Source organism: Pristis pectinata, chromosome 9 (genome assembly GCF_009764475.1).
Source record: "Pristis pectinata isolate sPriPec2 chromosome 9, sPriPec2.1.pri, whole genome shotgun sequence".
NCBI lineage: Eukaryota > Metazoa > Chordata > Chondrichthyes > Rhinopristiformes > Pristidae > Pristis > Pristis pectinata.
The window spans coordinates 69,796,842-69,820,033 of record NC_067413.1 but is presented as its reverse complement, the minus strand read 5'-3'; the positions used below and the strand labels follow the sequence as shown (position 1 = coordinate 69,820,033).

The 23,192-nt window shown below is 41.4% G+C and overlaps 1 protein-coding gene across 1 annotated transcript in view; it reads right to left on the bottom strand.

Moving 5' to 3' along the window:
• LOC127574004 (chloride channel protein A-like) overlaps positions 1–23,192 on the bottom strand; it is a 67,544-nt gene that overhangs the window by 22,458 nt on the left and 21,894 nt on the right. Inside the window, exons 7-11 of the mRNA XM_052022597.1 lie at positions 22,893–22,981; positions 18,743–18,882; positions 16,771–16,942; positions 15,484–15,655; positions 7,520–7,686 (exon numbers count right to left, since the gene is read on the bottom strand). Coding sequence (XP_051878557.1) covers positions 7,520–7,686; positions 15,484–15,655; positions 16,771–16,942; positions 18,743–18,882; positions 22,893–22,981 — 740 coding nt within the window. The remainder of the gene's footprint in view (positions 1–7,519; positions 7,687–15,483; positions 15,656–16,770; positions 16,943–18,742; positions 18,883–22,892; positions 22,982–23,192) is intronic.

Here is a 23,192-nt window from a genome sequence, read left to right as displayed (position 1 = left end):
ATCTACCCACACAAAGCACGGAGGAGATTGTGGATAGTGTCTGATGGTGGAATCTTTTAGCCTTACTTTTAATATTACCAGTTTGCAAGATCAATAAAATGTCTTCAATTATAGAAGTGCTCCATTAGAAGCAGAACTCTAAAATAACCCAGCAGAACTGAATGCCTCAGTATTGTGTCTAATAACTGGAGCCGCACTCACAGTGAAGGGAGACATGCCCCTCTTCCTTCCATTTCAATAGGTACCCTGCAGAAATATGAGTAATGAGCTTGGCTTGAGAGTTGGAAGATTAGTGAGACAGCTACTCTTAAAGAGCTGTTGCTCATCCTTAAAGGGGTGCTGCTGCAATTTACTGGCTGGTAGCTAAAGGGAATAACAAAGCTGTCAGCATCCGTGTGAAATGACAATGCCGTTCCTTCAGTAAAATGCTTTAACCGACATAGTCTGCCACAAAGAGTGCTCTTGCAAAGATCTAGGTGATCCAGCCAGAATCAAATAGAGTACAAAAGCAAAGACATATTCTGCATTCATATTAATCACTAATTACGCCACAGTAAAAGTTGGAAAGGATACCCTTTTCGCATTATGGTGGATTTTGGATGGGGAAACTAAGTTAACTCTCACCAGAATTCCCAATGGCTGTTCACTGATCTGCAACATTAACTCTATTTCTCTCTTCACAGAAGCTGCCTCACCCGCAGCATTTTCCCAACATCTATCCCAATGTAATAAATTCAGGGCAACACTTTCACTGTCACCATCTAGGGATATCTGCCTTAAATTTGGGCTCTACAAATGCAGAGTTTTCTCTCACCCCTTCTCTGAAGAATCAAGAGAATTGCCTAATAATTTTCCTTGTCCAATAGACTTTAGCAACCCTGTTCTTTCAGGAAAGCAGGAAAGGAGTGGGAATGGGAGAGGGATTGGTGTGGTAGGGCAGGGTTGGTACAAGTATCCAAAGAACTCAGCCATGCTGGAGACATGGGAGCCCTGCTGAATTTTACAACAGGACCACATTATTTATTTTACGATTCTTCCAGGCAGCCAGCCAAATTGACAGAAGAGCCAGCTGCTGGACAGAAAGAATATTTCCATGCTAGGTGATTGACTGGATGAAGAAGGTTGGAAAACAGGTTCAAAATACAGAAAGGGAAACTAGTAAAAGGAACCTTCTGAGCTCATTGCACATAGTGTGATCTGTGGGACAGTTAATTTCAAGGATCTACAGCTACCTCTTACCATTGGTCTCTAATACAGTGAAACAGCTGTTCCCGAATCATTTTTTTAAGAACGAAAGAACATTAGGAGCGGGAGTAGGCCATCTGTCCTTTGAGCCATTCGTTAAGATCGTGACTGTTCTTCCACCTCCGCACCATTTTCCAGCACTATCCCCATATCCCTTGATCACTTTGATGCACAGAAGTATAAGGATCTCTGAGTTTTCACAGTCATCTTGCTTAGAGAATTCCAAAGTTTCACCATCCTCTGAGTGAAGAAATTTCTTCTCTCTCATTCTTAAACAGACTACTTCCTATTCTCAGTTTGTGCACACAGAATTCTAGACTCTTCAGTCAGGAACATGTCCTCCCTGCGTCCAACCTGACAAGTCCTTTTACAATTCTGCAAGTTTCAATGAAATCTCCCGCATCCTTCAAAACTCAAAAGAATACAGTCCCAATCCACTCAATTTCTGGGGCCGGATGGATCCCTTGGGATTGACCAAGTATATCCTAGGACATGACGGGAAGCAAGGGAAGAAATTGCTAGGGCCATGGCAGAGATCTTTTTATCTTCCTTTGCCACAAGTGGCAGTAAACCAAAAGGTTTAATTTAAGGAGGACTGCAAGGACAAGCCAGGGAACTACAGGCCAGTGAGCCTAACATCAGTGGTGGGAAAGATATTGGAGGGGATTCTGAGAGACAGGATATATCTGAATTTGAAAAAGCAAGGACTGCTTAGAAATAGTCAGCATGGCTTTGTGTGTGCAACATCATGCCTCACAAGCTCAAATGAGTATTTTGAAGAGGTGACGAAGTGGATTGACGAGGGCAGGGTGAAAGATGTTGTCTGCATGGACGTTAGCAAGGCCTTTGACAAAATCCTGCATAGTAGTCTGGTTTGGAAAGTTAGATCACCTGTGATCCAGGGTGCACTAGCCAAATGGATACAAAATTGGCTTGGTGGTAGGAGTCAGTGGGTGGTAGTGGAGGGCTGTTTTTCAGACTGTGACCAGTGGTGTGACGCAGTTATCAGTGTTGGGTTCTCATTGGTCATCGGTTGGGGCAGGAGTACAAGAGTTGGGATGTCATGTTACAGCCGTACAAGATGTTGGTGAGACCACACTTGGAGTATTGTGTGCAGTTCTGGTCACCTAGCTGTAGGAAGGATGTCATTAAACTGGAAAGGGTTCTGAAAAATATTAACAAGGATGTTGCCAGGACTGAAGGGCTTGAGTTATAAGGAGAGACTGGATAGGCCTAAATTATTTTCCCTGGAGTGAAGGAGGCTGAGGGATAACTTTATAGAGGTTTATAAAATCATGAGGAGCATAGATAGTATAGATAGTCACAGTATTTTTCCCAGGTTAGGGAAGTTTAAAACTAGAGAGGATAGGTTTAAGGTGAGAGGTGAACAATTTAAAGGAGATCTGAGGGGCAAGTTTTTCACATACAGAGTGGTGGATTCCTGGAATGAGCTGCAAGCAGTAGTAGTAGAGACAGGTACAATTACAACATTTAAAAGACATTTGAACAGGTACGTGGATAGCAGAGGTTCAGAGGGATATGGGCCAAACACAGGCAAATGGGACTAGCTCAGGTAGGCACCTTGGTTAACATGGATAACTTAAGGGCCTGTTTCCATGCTCCAAAATCGTTTGACTCTCGACTCTAATCTCTCCTCATCCCTGGAACCAGCCTAGTGAAAATCTTCTGCCCTCTGCCCTGCTGTACTCTGTCAATGTTAAAATCCTTTCTTAGATAGAGGTCAAAATTGTCCATAGCATTCCAGTGCAATATCACCAAGGCCCCATTGAATTGCAATAAAATTTCCTTACTCCTGTAATCAAAGCCTCTTGTAATAGTTGCCTTCCTAAGCCATTGCTACACATGCAGATTGGCCTTCAGTGACGTGCACAAGCACACCGAAGTCCCTTTGAATATCAACGTTACCCAATATCTCACCATTTACTAAATATTTTGATGCACATCCAAGTGGATGACCTCATACTTTTCATGCTCTCTCCCACTCAATCAATTTGTCCATGTCCCCTTGAAGCTCCCTTACATCCTCCTCCATATTCACAATTCCACTGAATTCTGTATCATCAACAAACTTGGAAATACAACAGTTCATATTGTTGGATTTGACTGTTTTAAGTAGTTTTTTTAGCATGTATACTGTTTAATAAAGTGGCAGTACAAGGTATAACGGCTTTTTAGCTTATTGGTTCGTCCATCAGGTGAATACGTGTTTTCTCATTGGTTGGTTTTGCCACAGGTATCTAATAGGTTTTCTGATTGGACTTTTGTTAGCTAAGGAGTACCTCATATCTCAGGTATAAAAGGTGTCATTTTTTTTGTTAATAACTCTCTTGCCTTTATCTCTCTCTTGCTTATCTCTTTCTCTCTTGCCTCTATCTCTCTCTCTTGCTTATCTTCCTCCTGGCCCTAGTTCATTTTTAGTTCCTTTGTCTTGGCTCATCTCCTAGCAGTAAAGTTAGTGCCATGTGCTCTGTGACTGGTTCCTTGTTTTAAACTTTTCCAATAAAACTTTGTGAAGCACCAAGTTATTTTCAACTCATTCTTGGGCTCCTGAAAGAACCTGTGGATTTGAAAATAACTAGATCTGACAGTATCTTCAGCCCAATTGTTGATGTAAATTGTGAAAAGCTAGAATCCAAGCAGTGAGCCCTGTGGGCCCCCACAAGTCACAGCTCTCCAACCTGAGAAGGATCTATTCAGGCCTATCAAACAATCAGTTTCCAGTCCATGCCTGTACATTCCCCTAATTCCATGAGCTCAATAATCAACCTCCTGTGCAGCATCTTACCAAAAGCTTTCTGCAAATCCTGGTATTCCCCATTTATTCATTCTGCTAGCCAGATCCTCAAAGAACTCCAACAGATTAGTCAAGCATGGTTTTCCCTTCCTAAATCAGACTTCCAAGAATCCCACATCTAGCTTCCTAGAATTTTTTTCCTGCCCATCCTTTTCCCTTTAAATTATGAGCAATAAAACTATTCAATTTTATAATTGCAATGCTCTTCTAACTTAACCAAGCCCTAAGTTTGAAAACTTAGGCAACAGAATCTTTCAGTCTATAGAATCTACTTACGTTTAGTGTGAAGAAATTCGGAGGCAGGGAGCATCGTGCACAAATGCCATATGTTGCCTCAACAACTCTTTTGTCTAACTATTAGATGATTTGTTGAATAGTCAGGAATTGGACTATTTCTTTATGTTGTAAGTAATGGCCCTGGCAATTAGAGTCATAGAGTCAGAGTATACAGGGTGGTAACAGGCCGTTTAGCCCAACACATCCATGCTGATCAAGATGCCCATCTAAGCTAGTCTCATTTGCCCGCACTTGGTCCATATCCCTCTAGACCTCTCCTGTCCACGTACCAATCCAACTGTCTTTTAACCGTTGTTGTTGTACCTGCCTCAGCTATTTCCTCCGGCAAATAGTTCCATATACGCACCACCCTCTGCCTGAAGAAAGTGCCCCTCAGGTCCCTTTTAAATCTTTCCCTTCTCACCTTAAATCTATGGCCTCTTTTCACTCATAGAACATTACAGCACAGTACAGGCCCTTCGGCCCACAATGTTATGCCACCGTTTTATCTAACCCTTCCCTCCCACATAGCCCCCCATTTCTCTATCATTCATGTGCCTCCTCAATGTCCCTACAACCGCTGCTGGCAGTGCAATTCCACGCACCCACCACTCTGTGTGAAAAAACTTAGCCTGACATCCCCCTTATACCTTCCTCCAATCACCTTAAAATTATGTCCCTTGTGTTAGCCACTGTCGCCCTGGAAAAAAGTCTCTGACTGTCCACTCGATCTGTGCCTCTTATCATCTTGTATACCTCCATCAAGTCACCTCTCATCCTCCTCCTCTCCAACGAGAAAATTCCCAACTCACTCAACCTATCCTCATTCAGCTGACAGTCCTGTCCCTCCCTTGGCCATGTTTCTACAATGCCGATAATATCCCAGTCCCATGAACTTACCGCCATTGCATACTGTATCAACTTCCAGCCTCAGGAGGCTAAAGAAATTCAGTTTGTCCCCTTTGACACTCACCAATTTTTATCGATGCACCACAGAAAGTATCCCATCTGGATGCATCACAGCTTGGTACGGCAACTGCTCTGCCCAGGACCGCAAGAAACCGCAGAGAGTTATGGACACAGCCCAGCGCATCACGGACACCAGCCTCCCCTCCTTCGACTCTGTCTTTACCTCTCGCTGTCTTGGTGAAGCAGCCAGCATAATCAAAGACCCCACCCACCTGGGTCATTCTCTCTTCTCTCCTCTTCCATCAGGTAGAAGATACAGCAGCCTGAGGGCACGCACCACCAGACTCAAGAACAGCTTCTACCCCACTGTGATAAGACTATTGAACGATTCCCTTATACGATGTCATGGACTCTGACCTCATGATCTACCTTGATGTAACCTTGTACCTTATTCCACTGCACTCTCTCTGAAGCTGTGACACTTTACTCTGTACTGTTGTTGTTTTTACCTGTACTACCTCAATGCACTCTGTACTGACTCAAGGTAACTGCAAGGTAAATTGATCTGCATGATCGGTATGCAAGACAAGTTTTTCACGGTACAAGTGACAATAATAAACCAATAACAATATCACATCCCTCACTTCTGCTTTGGATCCCACACCGTCCCAGTCTAGTTTAAACCTTAAACCCTCCATTGAAGAACTGGCAAATCTGCCTGCCAGGATATAGGACCCCCTCCAGTTCAGGTGAACCTCTCGCACAGCACACCCCTGCCGCCAGAAGAGATCCCAATGGAGCACACGTCGAAACCCCTGCCCCAACTCTTCAATGGTGCACATGCCTAAACCACTGGCCCAACTCTTCAATAGTGCATACCTCTAAACCCCTGGCCCAACTCTTCAATGGTGCACACCACTAAACCCCTGGCCCAACTCTTCAATGGTGCGCACCTCTAAACTCCTGGCCCAACTCTTCAATGGTGCACACGTCTAAACCCCTGGCCCAACTCTTCAATGGTGCACAACTCTAAAACTCTGACCCAACTCTTCAATGGTGCACACATCTAAACCCCTGCCCCAACTTTTCAATGGTCCACCTCTCTATGCCCCTGGCCCAACTCTTCAATGGTGCACACCACTAAACCCCTGGCCCAACTCTTCAATGGTGCGCACCTCTAAACTCCTGGCCCAACTCTTCAATGGTGCACACGTCTAAACCCCTGGCCCAACTCTTCAATGGTGCACAACTCTAAAACTCTGACCCAACTCTTCAATGGTGCACACATCTAAACCCCTGCCCCAACTTTTCAATGGTCCACCTCTCTATGTCCCTGGCCCAACTCTTCAATGGTGCACACCACTAAACCCCTGGCCCAACTCTTCAATGGTGCGCACCTCTAAACTCCTGGCCCAACTCTTCAATGGTGCACACGTCTAAACCCCTGGCCCAACTCTTCAATGGTGCACAACTCTAAAACTCTGACCCAACTCTTCAATGGTGCACACCACTAAGCCCCTGGCCCAACTCTTCAATGGTGCACACTTCTAAAGCCTTGCCCCAACTCTTCAATGGTGCGCACCTCTAAACCCTTGCCCCAACTCTTCAATAGTGCACATCTCGAAACCCCTGGCCCAACTCTTCAATGGTGCACACGTCTAAACCCCTGCCCCAACTTTTGGTAATTCCCTTTCCCTGGGAAAAAGACTGTGCATTCACCCTGTCTTGCCTCTCATGTTTTTATACATCTCTATAATGTCACCCCTCAGTCTCCTATGCTCCAAGGAATAAAGTCCTAGCCTACCCAACCTCGCCCTTTAACTTAGGTTCTCGAGTCCTGGCAGCATTCTTGTAAATCTTCTTTACACCTCTTCCAGCTTATTGATGTCTTTCCTATAACAGGGTAATGAAAACTGTACACAATACGTCAGGTACAGTATTGTACTATCATCTTGTAGAACTGCAACATAACATCCCAACTCCTTTACTCAATGCCCTGACTGGTGAAGACCAGCATGCCAAACGCCTTTTTCACCACCCTGTCTACCTGTGACGCCACTTTCAGAGAACTATGTACTTGTACTCGGGTGCACACCTCAACAACCCAGGGCCCTACTGTTCGCTGTGAAAATTCTACGTACTTTGACTTCCCAAAATGCAACACCTCATACATATCTGAATTGAATGCCATTTGCCATTCCTTGGCCAAATCAATTCTAGTGTTTATGTCTGGATGAGAACATGAGCCCCTTGGAAAATTCAGCAGATACTTACGGTTTCTTCTGGTACAAGACATATGGCTCTGGCTCCAGGAAAGGAATACGTTTTTGCTTCAGTAAAGAACTGTACAGTGAATGGTTGAACAAGTCTCCAATCATCCTGGCCACCATGACAGCTACCATTGTTGGCAGCAAGGACTGCACATCATTGGTTAGCTCCACCTGTAAGAAAATGGGGAATACTTGATTAGATTTGAACAAGATCATTTTTGTTTAATGGAACAAGTCCCCAAAATCATTGTTAAGAGGGATTGCTCAGGCAAGGGTTAATGTATTTAGACAGCATTAAGGAAGCTGGAGGGTAGAAAGTGGTTTACAGTGCTGCTGCCTTGATCCCCCGCTTATCAATAAATTGAGATGTGTCTTCTAAGAAAAGCAAATCAGAATGGCTAAGCATATGTCCTGAGAAATTTTGAAAATGTCTTTTCTTTTGTTACTTCAACATCAAACAAAACCTGAAAATAAATAATGAAAGGAATAAGAGAACAGAAATGTTGTGTTGTATTTTCTATTAGGTTATAATACACATGTAGTTGAAATTAGTTTCTGCCTCTGAGCTGGATTTTCCCCTGAAGTCAATTTACTATGAAAAATGGGTTGGAGTGAGATTTCCAAATGGTACCCAGATCAGCCCAGGCTGGGAGTTGGAAATGATTCATGCAGCAATATCTTCACTTGTACAATGCTGGGAAATCTGGAGGTGCTGCAGTGGGACATCTGCTGCAGAAGCTGATGGAGCAGAAGCCAGAATCCCTCTCCTGCATCATTACCTCCAATGCGTGCCAAGAATTTCCCTGTGGCCCCTTCTCTTCTTCAGCTATGTGCCTTCACAAGGGATCAACTTCAAACATATACTGATGTCATCAAGCTCTATCTTGCTGCTGAGTTTAACAGTCCTTCTCCTGCCTCTGCATTATCTCATTCATTTTCTAACATCCAGTTGTTGGATAAGCTATAGTTTACTCCAGTTTAACGCTGAGAAAATTAAATCCATCATTGACAGCCTTCTTCTGAAAATCTGTACCCTCACCATTTGACCCTGTACTCTCAGGTCAAATTAGATAGCATGTCATCCTATTCTCTTTTCTGACCACAAGATGAACTTCCAACCCTATGTAATCTCCTACACAATTATCTCCAACTTTACCCTGCATAACCTATCGCCCTCTCATACTGTCTCAACTTACTTGCCATTTGGCCTTCTATCCAAAACTTCATCACCTCCAATTATTGTAAATCTCTCCCAGCTAGTCTCCCATACACTAAAAACTTCAGTTCACCCAACACTCTCTGTCCACGACTTATGTTCCAAGTCCTATATACCCAGTATCCATTCATTGACTCATAGTCCTCCAGTGCCTCAATCTTAAAATTCTCTTGCGTTAAAATCCCTTTTGTGCTATCACATATTGAAGTTATTACCATGTGAGAACAAAATTCTATTGAAGTCAGCAGTGAGAGCAGGAAGCAACAAATAAGTATGTATTTGCAATGAGGATGATAGCTGGCAGAGTTCCCGGTGTGCTCGATAGAAAAGAATGTAATAGAGGAGGCTTCCCATCACTCAATTGATCAGACAGGTGGCCAGCTCTACATATGCTGTGAAGCCCCAAAGTTAAAACACATAAATGATGTCATTGAGCATGTCTGCTGCACATGGAGCCAGGTCTTAATTCATAACTTCCATTGGGTGTCCAAAATATCTTCAGAGACACCACATCCCACCCAGACTTCTCAGCTTTTCCAAGGCTGTCATCACCAAGTAACATGAGGTTCAATGGGAAGACCTATGGCCACACTTGTGCATGGACTGGCATCTCAATGGAGGTCAACATCATGTCCCTTTTCAACTTCCTCACCAGATGATCCTTCTAAATATCCACAACAGATCTCTGCCACATCTCTCAACTTGCTCCTCACTGCTGCATCAGAAATATCACTCCTACACTGAGCTCATTAAAAAAAAATCATCTACTTTGCTTTCAGTGAGAAACAGGTGGCATCTCTGGCTCTGGGATTTGCCAGCATTGCACATGCAGACAGCCATAGATTCACCCTTCTACCCTTGGGGGCTCCTTAATATCTCGGAACTTTTGATAGACAGCAAAAGTCTCCACTTCCTCAATGTTCAGGTCATTGTGGATTACAACAAGAATATCCTGATGGTGAATGCCAAGCTTCTGGAACATATGACTCCTTCATCCAGAGGATGCCAGAGGGGACGAGGGCTTCCTCTACTTCTCAGGTTGCTCGCACTGGTGTACTCTTCAACCACGATAGACGAGTCACACAAGCACCATGATAATAGTGCAAAATACTACTGGTCTCCTCAAGGTGAGACGTTGTTGGATGCATCAATCCAGAGGTGTCCTACAGTACACACCAAGCAGCTGGGAGAGAATTTATCATTACCTGCTACATGTTGCACTACTTTGCCAATCAAATACCACAGATAATACCAGAGGAAAAGCAACAAAAAATGTGAGGACCCTGAGTTGGAGCCATGGGAGCAGCAGGAACAAGAGGAGGACAATGATGAAGACTACTAGCGCGTGTCATTGCTCAGTATCCACAGCCTCATCCCCAGCTAAGTGGAGGAAGCAAGCAATCGCCTCATGAGGCATAAGGGATTCTCCAATAAATAAGATATTTATAATGAATCTGTAAACTAGAATTCCCCAATGCAAACCATATGACCCCCTCCATGCTAAATCCTCAACACCAGTAACCAGCTGGGAAAGCCTAAGATGTTGCATAATATCCCCTCAGATCCTGCTTTGCAAGACTATCTGTACTGAGTATAATGCATGAATGAATGGAATGAATTAATCTCTGCCTATTTTACAACATCTCTATATTTCCTATGATGAGTGGCATCTCACTTGAGGAACTCAGACGTCTGCATAAAATATTTTTGTAGTGATGATCACCATTCTATATGGTGTAAACAGTGGTGTGTGGATCAATTGGACATATCTTATGAGATCATAAAATTTCTTTCCTTATTGGATTGTGCAGGGCTTCTCACTCCCGGAGGAAAGGTCTGTAGCTGTCTGTATTAGACTCTTTCTATGGTGGGCCTGGAGGGTTTCCAAGCCCTACTGGTGCATAGAACCCCCCTCCCATCATGTATCTAGTTGACCAGGTCTTGCATGTCCCTTTAAGTGCTTGTGGCAGCTGTCTCCCTCTTCCCTGCAGTTTTTGCCTTCTCCATGGCAGCCAAACTGAGCATTGCTACAAAGTGGCTGTGATGAAAAATGTACCTTTAAGAGATGAAAGCTATGCAACAAAGTGTCGGGAGGTGTGCAAAATTGGGTAAGGTTGTGTTTGGAAGCACACACCCCTCGTTTCTGGGTGCAAGCTACTCTAACGTCATTCCAAACTAGATAATTTTGCATGTTTTTGTAGGGGGATCCAATTAGGCATTAGCATTAAACATATCCATGCTTCAATGCATCAAAAGTAGATGCAATCCAATTTCTAGACATCCTTACGGCATCTTTAAGTATCAGCTACAATGTGTGTAGTTAAATACTGCCCAGCAAAATGTGGAGTTTAGCAAAAATGCAGATGGGGATTTGACAAAATTTTATGCCAGTTGTTAAATATAATAGTCATGAAAAATATTACGCAAAAAATACTTTAAAGTTTAAGCTAAACCAGAAAATATCCATTGAGCTGTCACACTCCCATTTTATACTGACTGTAGTAGGATTTTATGACCAGTGTATTAGAATAATTTATCAAAAAGATCACATCTAAATAGGTTTATAAATTGTTTTTCACCAGAAATTGAAATGTTGAATTGCGATCCTTTTTTTAAGAGTTAACTTACACGGCAAAATTCAAAATGGTACTTGACTGAACATTATTTATATGTAATTTTTAACAAAATAACTATGCAGGATATCCTAGTTAATGCTTATAATGGGTTCCTGCCTAAGGGCAGCTTAGTCCTTAAATTTATTCCATTCATTTCTGGTTACATGATGCTTAATCCAGTTTCTTGTTCAAAGTATACAATATCTACGGAAATGCTCAATTTCCTTTAGTATCTCAAAAGTTTTCGTTTAGTATACAAGATATAACCAAAATGTCACAATAGCTTTTTTTTAGAAATATTTTTCTTTGAACAAAATAAAAACATCAGATCCCTTAAAAAATCTGTAGTTGCTTGGAGTGAGCATAAAAATAATTTTGACAATATTTTTGCTGTGACAAGAACAATACACTGAATTTAATTAGTACTTTCTCTCCAGTTTATTACAAAAGGAAGTTGCCCAGCTATTGATCTGGCTTGTTTCCTTAAACACACAGTTGAATATTCGTACTATTACTATGAGAAGCCATGCTGATTCTTACTGGGCCTGGGTCACTGGAGACAATACAGTTCACTGAAGTGCACAAAGGATTCATTCAGGTCTAGTTAATTTAATGATAATAAGTGGAGCTTTACAAAATACCAAATGATTGCACTTTCAGAAATAAGAAGTTGCTTTGATTGTTTTTCCTCTTTATGAAAAGCAATGGAATTCATGGAAGAGCCTGGTGATGATTAAACAGAAGACCATCATTTGGGAGCCATAGTGCCCACTCCTGGTCTTTCATAACTTTTTCCTCAGTGAGCAGCATTTGGTGGAAGCTATTTTTAAAACAAAAGCTCTGGTGCCTTTCTTCATAAGGAAAGTCAATCTGAGGATTGTTTAGTTTCTGAACTAACATTGTTGACCTCCACCATTCACCTCTGCATTTATCCAAGTGGAACTGGAGTCCTGAGTCAAAACCATGAGTGAAGGACACATCTGCTTCCTGAAATTACATCTCCTCCAAAAACCTAAAAGTCATTATTGGTCTCTAACTTATATGTTGGAAAATTGCAATGATGGTAACGAAAGTTTTGCAGAAAAGATCAGCTCCTTGACCAGCCCAATAAAACAATTGTTGCTTGAAATATCAGCATCTGCTGCAGATATTAAAATCAGAATAGAATGTTCACCTATAATGACAATACTGTGCAATTGCATTGTCAATCATGGCTACACTGCTTCCTGTTGAAAAATGTTGCTTTGGTGTGCTGCAGTTACAACTAAAATAACACTGTCAACCGCCACATGATCTTCCACAAACCTTTCAAAGCTGGAGAGGAGCTAATATATTTGTTAGTAATATAAACACTATTGTTGCATTGTTATTTTTTCGTGCTCCTAATTATTCAATACTTTACAAAAATATTTGTCTATCAAGGACACTTTCTTAAGTGTGCCAATATCCTAAAACTTTGGAAATCCTGACACCTAGTGGTATCCTTGAATATATCAATGCAAATTCTTCAGTAATATCACAATTTAATGAACCAATTATATGACATAAATTTTTTAAAAAATAGAGTACAAGATAATCTATATAATGTAAAGCCAGCTGGAAAATGAGCTGTAATTGAAATTGGTGAGAAGAATAGAAAGATCTTCTATTTTAATAGTGAGAAACTGACAAATGTGGGTGTAAAAAAGTGCCCTTGATTTACTGGTTCATGAAATGCAAAAGTAAACTTGCAAATTCAACAGCCAATTAGGAAGTCAAATGTTATGTTGACCTTTATTGCAAAGTATTGGAGTACTAAAGTAAGGAAGTCAAGTGAGACCACACAAGGAGAACCGCATGCAGCTTAAGCCTGCATGCGCCCATGGAGAGTTTGTCTAAAAATTTTAACACACCCTAAAGGGTAGTACGTGCCTATAAATCGCCAGGATAACAAAGACATAATAGAACCAGGGGAAGAAAATTTTATGAAAATTAATCGTAGTGGAAGTTCATGAAGCTACTGCCTACAAAATTGGCTTTCCTTCATTCTGCAATGCCCAGTCTTTAAAGAATATTTTAAACAAGCAATTGGCATTTGCTTTGTCTTTCCATTGCAATATCACGAGTTTAATTGGCTCCTGTTTGTAGTTTACAGCCAACAATGCCAGTAAAAGTTTAATGATCTATATGGCAAGGCTGAGATCAATAGATACGTCAAGAAAATCCATCTCCTAACAACGTCACAACCACCTCATACACTACAATCACTCAACTAACAACAATCTCTATCAATCCCCACTAACAATTAAACACTATGCAAAGACATCTCATTGTCTATACATATTGTTCAACCAAGGCAGGAAAAAGACAGAGATACATTGCAACACATTTACTAACATACATCCCTTTCTCTAGTAGGAGAAACTGGCATACACCACTTTGGAAGTTACTACTACATAGCTCACAGACTAAGTGGTCTAAAGGAGAGGGTGCTGTCGATTGAGGTTTGCCACCGCAAGACGTCATTGGAAGCTTATCCTCTTTCTTACACTCCACTTCCTCATCATCCCAGAATCTTTAACTGCCTGGTCTGGGTCAGAATTGATCACCAGGATGACACAGATGGAGAAATGGGTACTGCCATAGATAGTCGAGACAAAATAGTCAAACTACTCTTGTTGGAGGTATTTCCTTATATGGCTCAATGGTAACGTCACATCTTCCAAAGTCTGAATATTGGCAAGGTCTTGAATGTAGGCACAGACTGTTTGTCAGAACTCTCCTTCAGTGTAACAGAGTCCTCAGTTGACCTGCAAGGTGACATGTGTCCTGACAGCACATTGCGAGAGAAACAATCGTCTTCACCTGTTTCATCATTCTTCCACTTCCTCCCCCTGCAGCACAGCAGATAAGTGTTGTACCCCTATTATGGCCAACCTATGGAGGGCACAGCAAACAACAAAAAGGAAGACCCTCCCTGAAGTGCACTGCCAGACAATCCTAGCATAGACAGGCACTTAAATCTCAATCTCTATAATATCTCTACTTGTCTCCTGGTACCCCATCCCTCCTGTTACATGTCTGCCCTCAGCAATTACAGCAGCCCATACTGAGTGAGAAGCCATGGCTTGAGAGAACAGTCCTTGTCCCCAAACCAACCCATTGGCTGAAATATGATGAGAGGAGCAGACTGCTTCAGAATAAATAAAACAAATGATCTTCCAAATGTATAATGTTGACCATGAAAATCTTTTAACATTCAGCAAATGATATTCTTGGAACAAATTTGAGTTCGTATTAGACGCTTGTGAAGTTACATGTGAGCAGTCTACTACTCCTTGAAGCTTCGGGAAGCAGCTATCTGGGACAAGCTGTATGCCCAGATTATCTACTATCTGCATGCTCAGGCTGCATGCACAAGAAGAAGGAGATGAATCTTATTCTCCTTGAGCAGAGAGCATCCGTAGTATCACAAAAGAAAGAGTGCGCTGCAAACTGCAAAACATGGCGAATACCAAAGCTCAGCCACTTCCACCTAATCTGTAGGCTGAGAAGTTTAGGTCTAATGTTGCCTTTGCTGCTCCAGCCGCAACAGATGGACTTTCTCTGTGAAAATCTTAGCCTCCATACACAATGCTCTGTGGATAAGCAGAGAGAGCATTGTTGCTCCCAGAAGCCTTATGTGGGATCAGCCAAAGGCCTTCTCACTCCCTCTTTTCAGTCTCCTTTGATAAGGAGCATCCATGAAACTACCCCTCACATTCCTGGTAGCACTGAAGGGCCAGCAGGCCCATTACAATAACAAAAAACAAATTTCATCTTACATTCAGCAAAAGTCACTCAAGAATCTCCACTTGCATTTAAACATAATGAGCTTACCTATAACATTATCCCCCATGAACCCACCAGCAATTAAACAACTAAGATAGGTTGGGGCTTATTCTTGCTGTTCAGACATGACTTCCCATCTGTGGCTCACACTGTGTGTCAGTTCCATATATGTTACACTAGGGCTGATGTTACAACTTCCTACGCTGAGTAATCCTGAAGTGCAGCTAGTGATCAATGCTCTGTAGAAACTGCGCCCATAGAGCTAAAAAAATGGCACTAATCAACTGAATTTCTAGACCATTATATTTGTGACTGAAAACATCTTACCATGATAGCAGTGAGGGAAATTGTCAGTCTTGAAACACCACAAAAGTATGAGGCAGCTCCAATTACTGCAAAAAGGCCAGGATCTATCCAGGCTCCATACTTGTCAGTTTGGACACCAAATATCGACACCATGATCAGGCCAACTATCCTGCCATATAGAGCTCCTGTGTACCTAATGGAGAAGATGGTCAGTTGCACAGCACCACAAACTACATTATAATTTGAGAAAAGTTCTGTCAAATCTGTCAAAATTGAAATAGTTCTCCAGTTACATTTTATTGATGAACATATTCAAATACTGCAGAATGAGAACAAGAATAGAATTACCAACTCCTTATTTCCCATGTGAAAACTAACTTTTGATGAACAAACAAGAGAGATCAAATGTTAAATATATTTCTCCAAGGGAAGGAAACTGAAATGACACATGGATTGTTCATGAGTCACATTGGCAGAGCCTGAGAGCAAGCATGCTCGTGTATCCCCAGTGAGCATATTGAAGACCCAAGGTCATGGAAGCAAATGCTTCACTTTAGGTTTCCTCTCCTGGTGTTGGACCACTATTGGTGAGGGCCTTTTCCAGCTTAAATCAAGCCATAGGAGAAATGAAGGTTAAATATATCCTCCCAGGCTCTCTCACATAGGAGAAGATATCCTTCAAGTAAGCAACAGCAGGAGGAATCAGATTGTCCAATCAGCATTATTTTAACATTAACCGTAACAAGAAACTTAGATTTATATAACATCTCAAACCACTTCACAGGAATGATACCAAACAAAATTTGATTATGCAAGGCACTAGTAGAGCAGGTGTTCTCTCAGAGTTGCAGGTTTGAAGGAATTAAAGAAGCAAGAAGATTTAGGAGCAAATTTCAAATCCTCTCTTCTGCACCTGCAAGCATGGCCATCACTGATGGGATAATTAAAATCAGAGATGTGCAAAAAGCTAGGAATTCATGAGTGCAGATACCTTGGCTGCAAAGCTGGAGAAGCTTACAGAAATGGAGAAGGAGAAGGCCATGAAGGGATTTAAAGCAAGGATAAGATTTAAAATCAAGAGCTCCTTAACCAGAAGCCAATGCAGGTCATCAAGCAACAGGGATGAAAATTGAAAAGGATGGTAACTAGGATACAGGGCGAAGAGTTTTGGGATCAGATGAAGTTGATGGAGGGCTGGAGATGAGCGATCAACCGGGATTGCAACTTGGAGACCACTGGCATAAAGAAAGCTTTAGACTGGTCTGTTAGACTCTTTAAAAGGCTTACAGACGTAAAATGTTATCTTACAGCATTGGTATGACAAGTCCACATGCCATAGCAGTACCAGCTGTCCAACAAGAAAACAAGTAGTAAATAATGAGGGCTGTGAAGAGAGCAGCAAATCCAAATTCTTTGTGTGTTCCTCTTCTGAAGAGATATACAATTCCGTTCTTCCCATTTTCAACCAAAAGTGCAGCAGCTGAAGATAGATACAACAGGTTAGGAAGCCAAAAATAAAATTCTGCAGATGCTGGATATCTGAAATGAAAGCACAAGCTACTGGAAATATTCAACAGGTCAAGCAGCACCTATGAAGAGAAAAACAGAGTTAACATTTCAGATTGATCACCTTTCATCTAATATGATTTATAACCTATTTTTGAGTATTTTTAAAATTTAGTCATGGACGTAATGAAGGGAAAAGCTACAGTCAATGTCTACATAGCAATTTACAAACAGCAGTGAGGTAAATTATTTGAATTATTTTTCAGTGGTAATATAGGTTAAGGGGTAAAAGGTGGCCAGGACATTACAAGAATTCTTTTCTCTTCTTTGAATAATATTCACCTTTGTATCCCTGTGGAAGAGCAGGCGCTAGCATTAGTTTAAAGGACTGACTTGTGCTTTGTTGTTGGCAGCAGTTCTGAAGGGAGGCACCACCCTTTCATCCTCTGCTGTTCAGACTATCTTTGACTTCCGCTTTTGCACACTGCAGTGTGGAAGCCTGAGACATGCCAGAGGTCAGACGCCAGCACATCACACCTCCCATTCTGCTGCTGGTGTCCTGGGGGGCTCCAGAATGGCCAGATCCATTCTCTGCCTGACCCCTTAGCCTTATGCCAACTTTAATGTGTACAAGCAGCAAACACATTATTTGAATGGGGTCACCTAGCATCAGAAAATCAATAGGTTTATACAAGTTATTTTGTTTATTTGTTCTACATTTCACTGTATATTTTACATTTCTGATCAACAGAAGTGTGATGTGTTTTACTCTATTTTTTTTATTACGTTAACCTACTTCTCCGAATAATCGGAGATATTTAAAATATTTAATAAAGCCTTTGACAGTGGAGGATGAGTAAAACTAAATCAAGCCAGTGCTGGGAGCAGGGCCTCAGCTTCCACCACTTGAGGACTCATCACCACTTGTAGCCCACTCTGCCTCCTTACAGGGTGTGGAGCGGATACCTCGAGAATGGGTTGGCTGCTGGATTAGCAAGGGGTCCAAGTGGAGGTGACATGGCAGATCAAGCCTAATCCTGCCTGTTGCTCCTCAGAATGAGCAACACTTCCTTATTACAGCACAGTAGTGTCAATCTGGGTTTTAAAATATTAGAAACTGTAGAGAAAACAAAGAATGAGAACCTGAAGTACCTAAAACTATCTAAAATAACTGAAAAAATATAAACATATTGAATAGGAAAAGACAACAAGTGTATGGCAATGAACAGAACAAAAAAAATTAGATTGTTTCTTCTGTAATGTATAGAGCCCCCCTTTGCTTTTGTAGCTAAATTTTTTAACTGCCGTGTTTTTATAATTCCTGCATATGGAATTTATGATCTAACTAACAGGTTCTTTTAAGAAGAAAACGGCAGTATTATTGATTCAAGTATATCCATTTTCATCACATGAGCATGGATTGTTGTACATCCATCCCTTATAGCATCCAATGGTTTCTTAACTGAAAAGTCAAATACCTTCAGCTAACTTTTATCAACAACTCTATAATCAAATTCTCCCAACACCAACATTTGGTCCAGAATTTAAATAACTATATCAAATATATATGTATAGGAGCAGGGCCTGTAACAGGGCATGCCACAATAATGATCTCATCTCCTGACCACACCCCTCCCCAAAAACAGCCGTCCAACTTCTATAAGACTTGTCAGAAGTGGGATTCAATATTCACCACTTATAAGAACACTGCTCCTGCCACTAAACTGAACTTCCACATCCTGCAATATTCCAGGAGGGTTTAATCCAGGTTTACCTTGATTGTAACTAAAATTTGAATGTTTTATGCCATCAGGTCCAATCCATGCTGTTCCCTTTGGGCAGTTATAGAGGTAGAAATGCTCTGTCTTACTCAGAAGGTGAGTGACTTTTGTTGAGCTGTTGTAATAAAGTGACCTGGTAAACATTGAGAGAAAGAAAATCAATTAGGTTTCTCATTAACAAGATATAAAAATAATGATGTAATAAACAAAGAGGTAGAAGATAATTTAAGAATACTTGCTAACTGATGCTGAACATGAAGCTTATCCCAAAATGGAGTGGTATTGGGGTGGATGTATGTTCCCTTCCTGCGTGCTGGGAATTTCAGAATCACCATCAAGATAACAACTATTCTGTTACAAATACACTTTAGAATAAATATGAATTTTGCATATTTTAAAGAGGGCAATAAAGTGAAAGGATGTTGAAGCCAAGAAATTCTGCTTGTATTTTTATGCATGCATTTTGGATAAAAATCATTTTGCATGTTTTGAAGTGCCGGTACTGGATCCGGCACTTCCTGTTGATTTCCCCTTAATTGTACTTCATTCACGTGAAGTCACCAACACACATGATATGGGTTTCTGACATTGATGGAAATTGAATCAAAACCTGTGACCTATATTGTTCACGTATTAAAATAAGGAGTACATCACACAGCAAACTGGGAAGCATGCATGAATTAAAGGGTCCCCACTGGGCCACAATGCTTTTTTCCCAGTGACTCCTGACATTAATTTACAAGAGCTGCCCTTTTTGCACTGACAAAAAATATAGCATCTGTGCACTAGATACTGCATTCTATGCTCCCATTGATAACTGTGGCTGTGCCTCTATCAAGGTGTGGGCTTTGATTGGTCAACTCCATAACATGAGGAGCTCAATTAGCCAACACTAGACTATGAAACCCTTGCCAACCCACAGCATTCCCCCACACCAATTTCCTATCCCACCCCCCCATCAATGTCCCCCTTTTTTCCATTTATTACCCTCCCCTCTCAATTTTTCTTCACCTCCTTGGCAACCTGTGTGGTGACCGAGACAGCAGCTGTGAGCTCAGCTGCCATCTGTGAAATTACAAGAGAGTTTCTACCTTTTAAATGGGATAAAACTGTAACTGAGATTTATTAAAGCAAGGACATCTTCAATTTAGTGATTTTTTTGGGTGACAATCAATTTGCAGTTATAGCAAAACGTGGCACCTGACAAGAACACTAAAGAACTCTAATGTGCATGGTATGAGAACTGAAGTTCTTTGCACTGGGAATGGAACAGAGAGACAGACTGCACAATAAACCGGAACTGTGGATTTAGAAGATGCAAACTGGCTGATTTGCCTGATAGTGCAGAAAGCTCAGCATGAAGGTAACAAAGCTGTGGAAGAAAGTCTCAGTAGGAGTAGATAGTAATCAATTGTGCAGAGGTGGGAATATGAATGGCTGATCATTCTCCTGGCCAGTCTGCCAAACTTTCTGCAACCATATTGTCACTTGCACCCTCCTGTTTACCCATCTCACTTTTGCAGCTCCTATTCCAGTAACACCTCAAATCAAACATTCTCATCCTTGTTTGAATTATTTGAAATCCTCAAATTTGGCTCCATCTCTATAATCCTCCAAGAACTCTGTGTCCCCTCTTATGCTTCCCCAATTTCCTTCCCACTTTCATTGGAAGTCTTGCCTTATCTAGGCAATCTCTGGGACTTGTTCCCAAAGCTTCCTGCTTCCACTCTGAGCATGCTGCCTTGTTTCACCTGATGTAGCTTGGTGTCTGGTAACTTTGAAGTGTGTTGGGACATTGGAACAGGAGTGGACTATTCAGTCTTTCAAGATTATTCCACCATTGAATTAAATCACAACTGATCTTAACTCAATCTAATCGATTTGGTTCTGTAAATCTTAATGCCCTTGCCTAACAAAAATCAATAAATCTTATTTCTGGCATTTTCAATTGAGCCTCAACAACTTTTTGGGAGAGAGTTGCAATTGTCTGCTACCAACAGAGAGAACTGGAGAGAACAGAGAGAACCATCACACTGGAATGGCCAAAGTCTGATTTTGAAGGTTATTCCCCCTTGTTCCAGACTTTCCTCAGCAGATGTCATAGTTTCCCTTGTTGTGATCAACTTGAGCATATCAATTCATTCAGTTCTAATTTTCTACATTCAACGGAATAAGTCCCATTCTATGCAACCTTTTAATGCTTGCTGCCTAATATCATACTGATGAACCTTTGCTGTATCTCCTCCACGATCAATACATCTTCCCTGAAGTACGCTCGCCCGAACTGAATGTGATAAATCAAGGGCTGTCCACCAAGAGCTCTGCAGAGATGTAACATTATTTCTACCCTCTTGCTTTTCAGCTATCTTGATATAAAACCTCAAGCTTGATTAGTTTTGTTATTATTTGTGCTTGACCATCAGCTGTTAGTGATTTCTGTTTTGGACTATTAAATCTGCTTGTCCACAATTCCTATCTTATCACCATTTAGAAAGAAATGATCTACTTTTCCTAAGTCAAAAATGGATACTAATGTGAATGAAAGTTCAGTTAAGAATCAAACAGGGTGTCCCCAGATTAATCCTGAGGAAACAGCAAGGGGGAGAGGGACCTGGGTTAAGATATAATATGGCATTCAGACAAAATGGTTTCAGTCTTTCCAATGAAAACCAGACAAAGGACACCATAGATTAAAAATGTCCTTTTTTGGGGTTGTCAGAGTAACATTTTGGGGTTCTCAGAATGCAGAGGAGATTTACCAGGATGTTGCCTGGACTGGAGAGTATGTCTTATGAGGATAGGTTGAGTGAGCTAGGGCTTTTCTCTTTGGAGAGGAGGAGGATGAAAGGTGACTTGATAGAGGTGTACAAGATGATATGAGGCATAGATCAAGTGGACAGTCAGAAACTTTTTCCCAGGGTGACAATGGCTAACACGAGGGGACATAATTTTAAAGTGATTGAAGGAAGGTATAAAGGGGATGTCAGGGGTAAGTTTTTACACAGAGAGTGGTGGGTGCATAGAATGCACTGCCTGCAGAGGTTATGGGGACAAGTACATTAGGGACATTGAAGAGACTCTTAGATAGGCACATGAATGATAGAGAAATGGGGGGTTTACGGGGGAGGGAAGGGTTAGTTAGATAGTAGAGCAGGATAAAATGTCGGCACAACATTGTGGGCTGAAGGGTCTGTACTGTGCTGTAATGTTCTATGTTCTATGTTCTCTATAACATTGATGAACCAGAGAAGTCAGGCCACAGATTCAAGTCCTAGTTAACTCAGCATCCACTATCAGGACACCAAGGGCAGGAATGGTAGCAGTTAGCATAACGTTATTACAGCGCCAGCGACCCGGTTTCAATTCCCGGCCGCTCTTTGTAAGGAGTTTGTACGGTCTCCCCGTGTCTGCGTGGGTTTTCTCCAGCTTCCTCCCACATTCCAAAGACGTAGGGATTAGGAAGTTGTGGGCATGCTATGTTAGCGCCAGAAGCATGGCGACACTTGTGGGCTGCCCCCAGAACACTCTACACAAAAGATGAATTTCACTGTGTCTTTCGATGTTCATGTGACTAATAAAGAAATCTTATAAAAAGATTGCTTGCTGCAAGCTAGAAGAGGAAAGGCATAGAAACTATCAATATCATTCCTGATCAACAAGAAAACATATTTATTTAGACCTTTGGAGGGAAGTTGTACAGAATTCAAAGCTGAATCCCTAATAAGCTGATTCCTGGAATTCCACGTAATGAAGTTCTGATGAAGGAACATACACCTTAAGCATTAGCTCTATATCTCTCTACAAGGATGCTGCCTGGCCTGCTGAGTTTTTTTCCAGCATTTTCTGTTTTTATTTTTAACCTAAATGCTGTACTTAAATTTTCAGTCAGTGTGTACCAATAGGCCAGCCTTATCCAATTACCCCTAAATGGTGTGGGTGAACAATTGATGAAAACCAGATCAAGCTCAACTGTGATAACTGGCAGAGGTCTGTGAGCAATCGCTGTCAAATAGCACACGTGAACAAAAATAAATCTGGAGGCATTAAAAGATCTCGTGAAACTGCAATTCATTGACCAGTTAAAACTCTCAAGAGTGGAGGAAGGGAAGGTAGAATATTGGAAAGGAAATAAGCATGTCTCACCTGTTTTCCGGTTCGTGGTGCCAGTAGGGAGAGAGCGGGGTGCACGGGAAGAAGGAAGGCACGTAGATTGTGGTTGTAATTGTGACTACCTGACAAACAAGCAGTTTTCACAGAGGATCAATCTTTAGGAATAATTTATCCCCCAATTACAGAGATTAAAATAAAATATGTATCTAAATAATAAACGTTTTGTTGAAAAGAACTCCCAAGTATTTTCCCAATTTTGTTTAAAAGAAATACTAAAATTGCAGTCAATTAATAAAGATTTGCTGTCTAATAAAAATCTTCGAACTTCAGCAA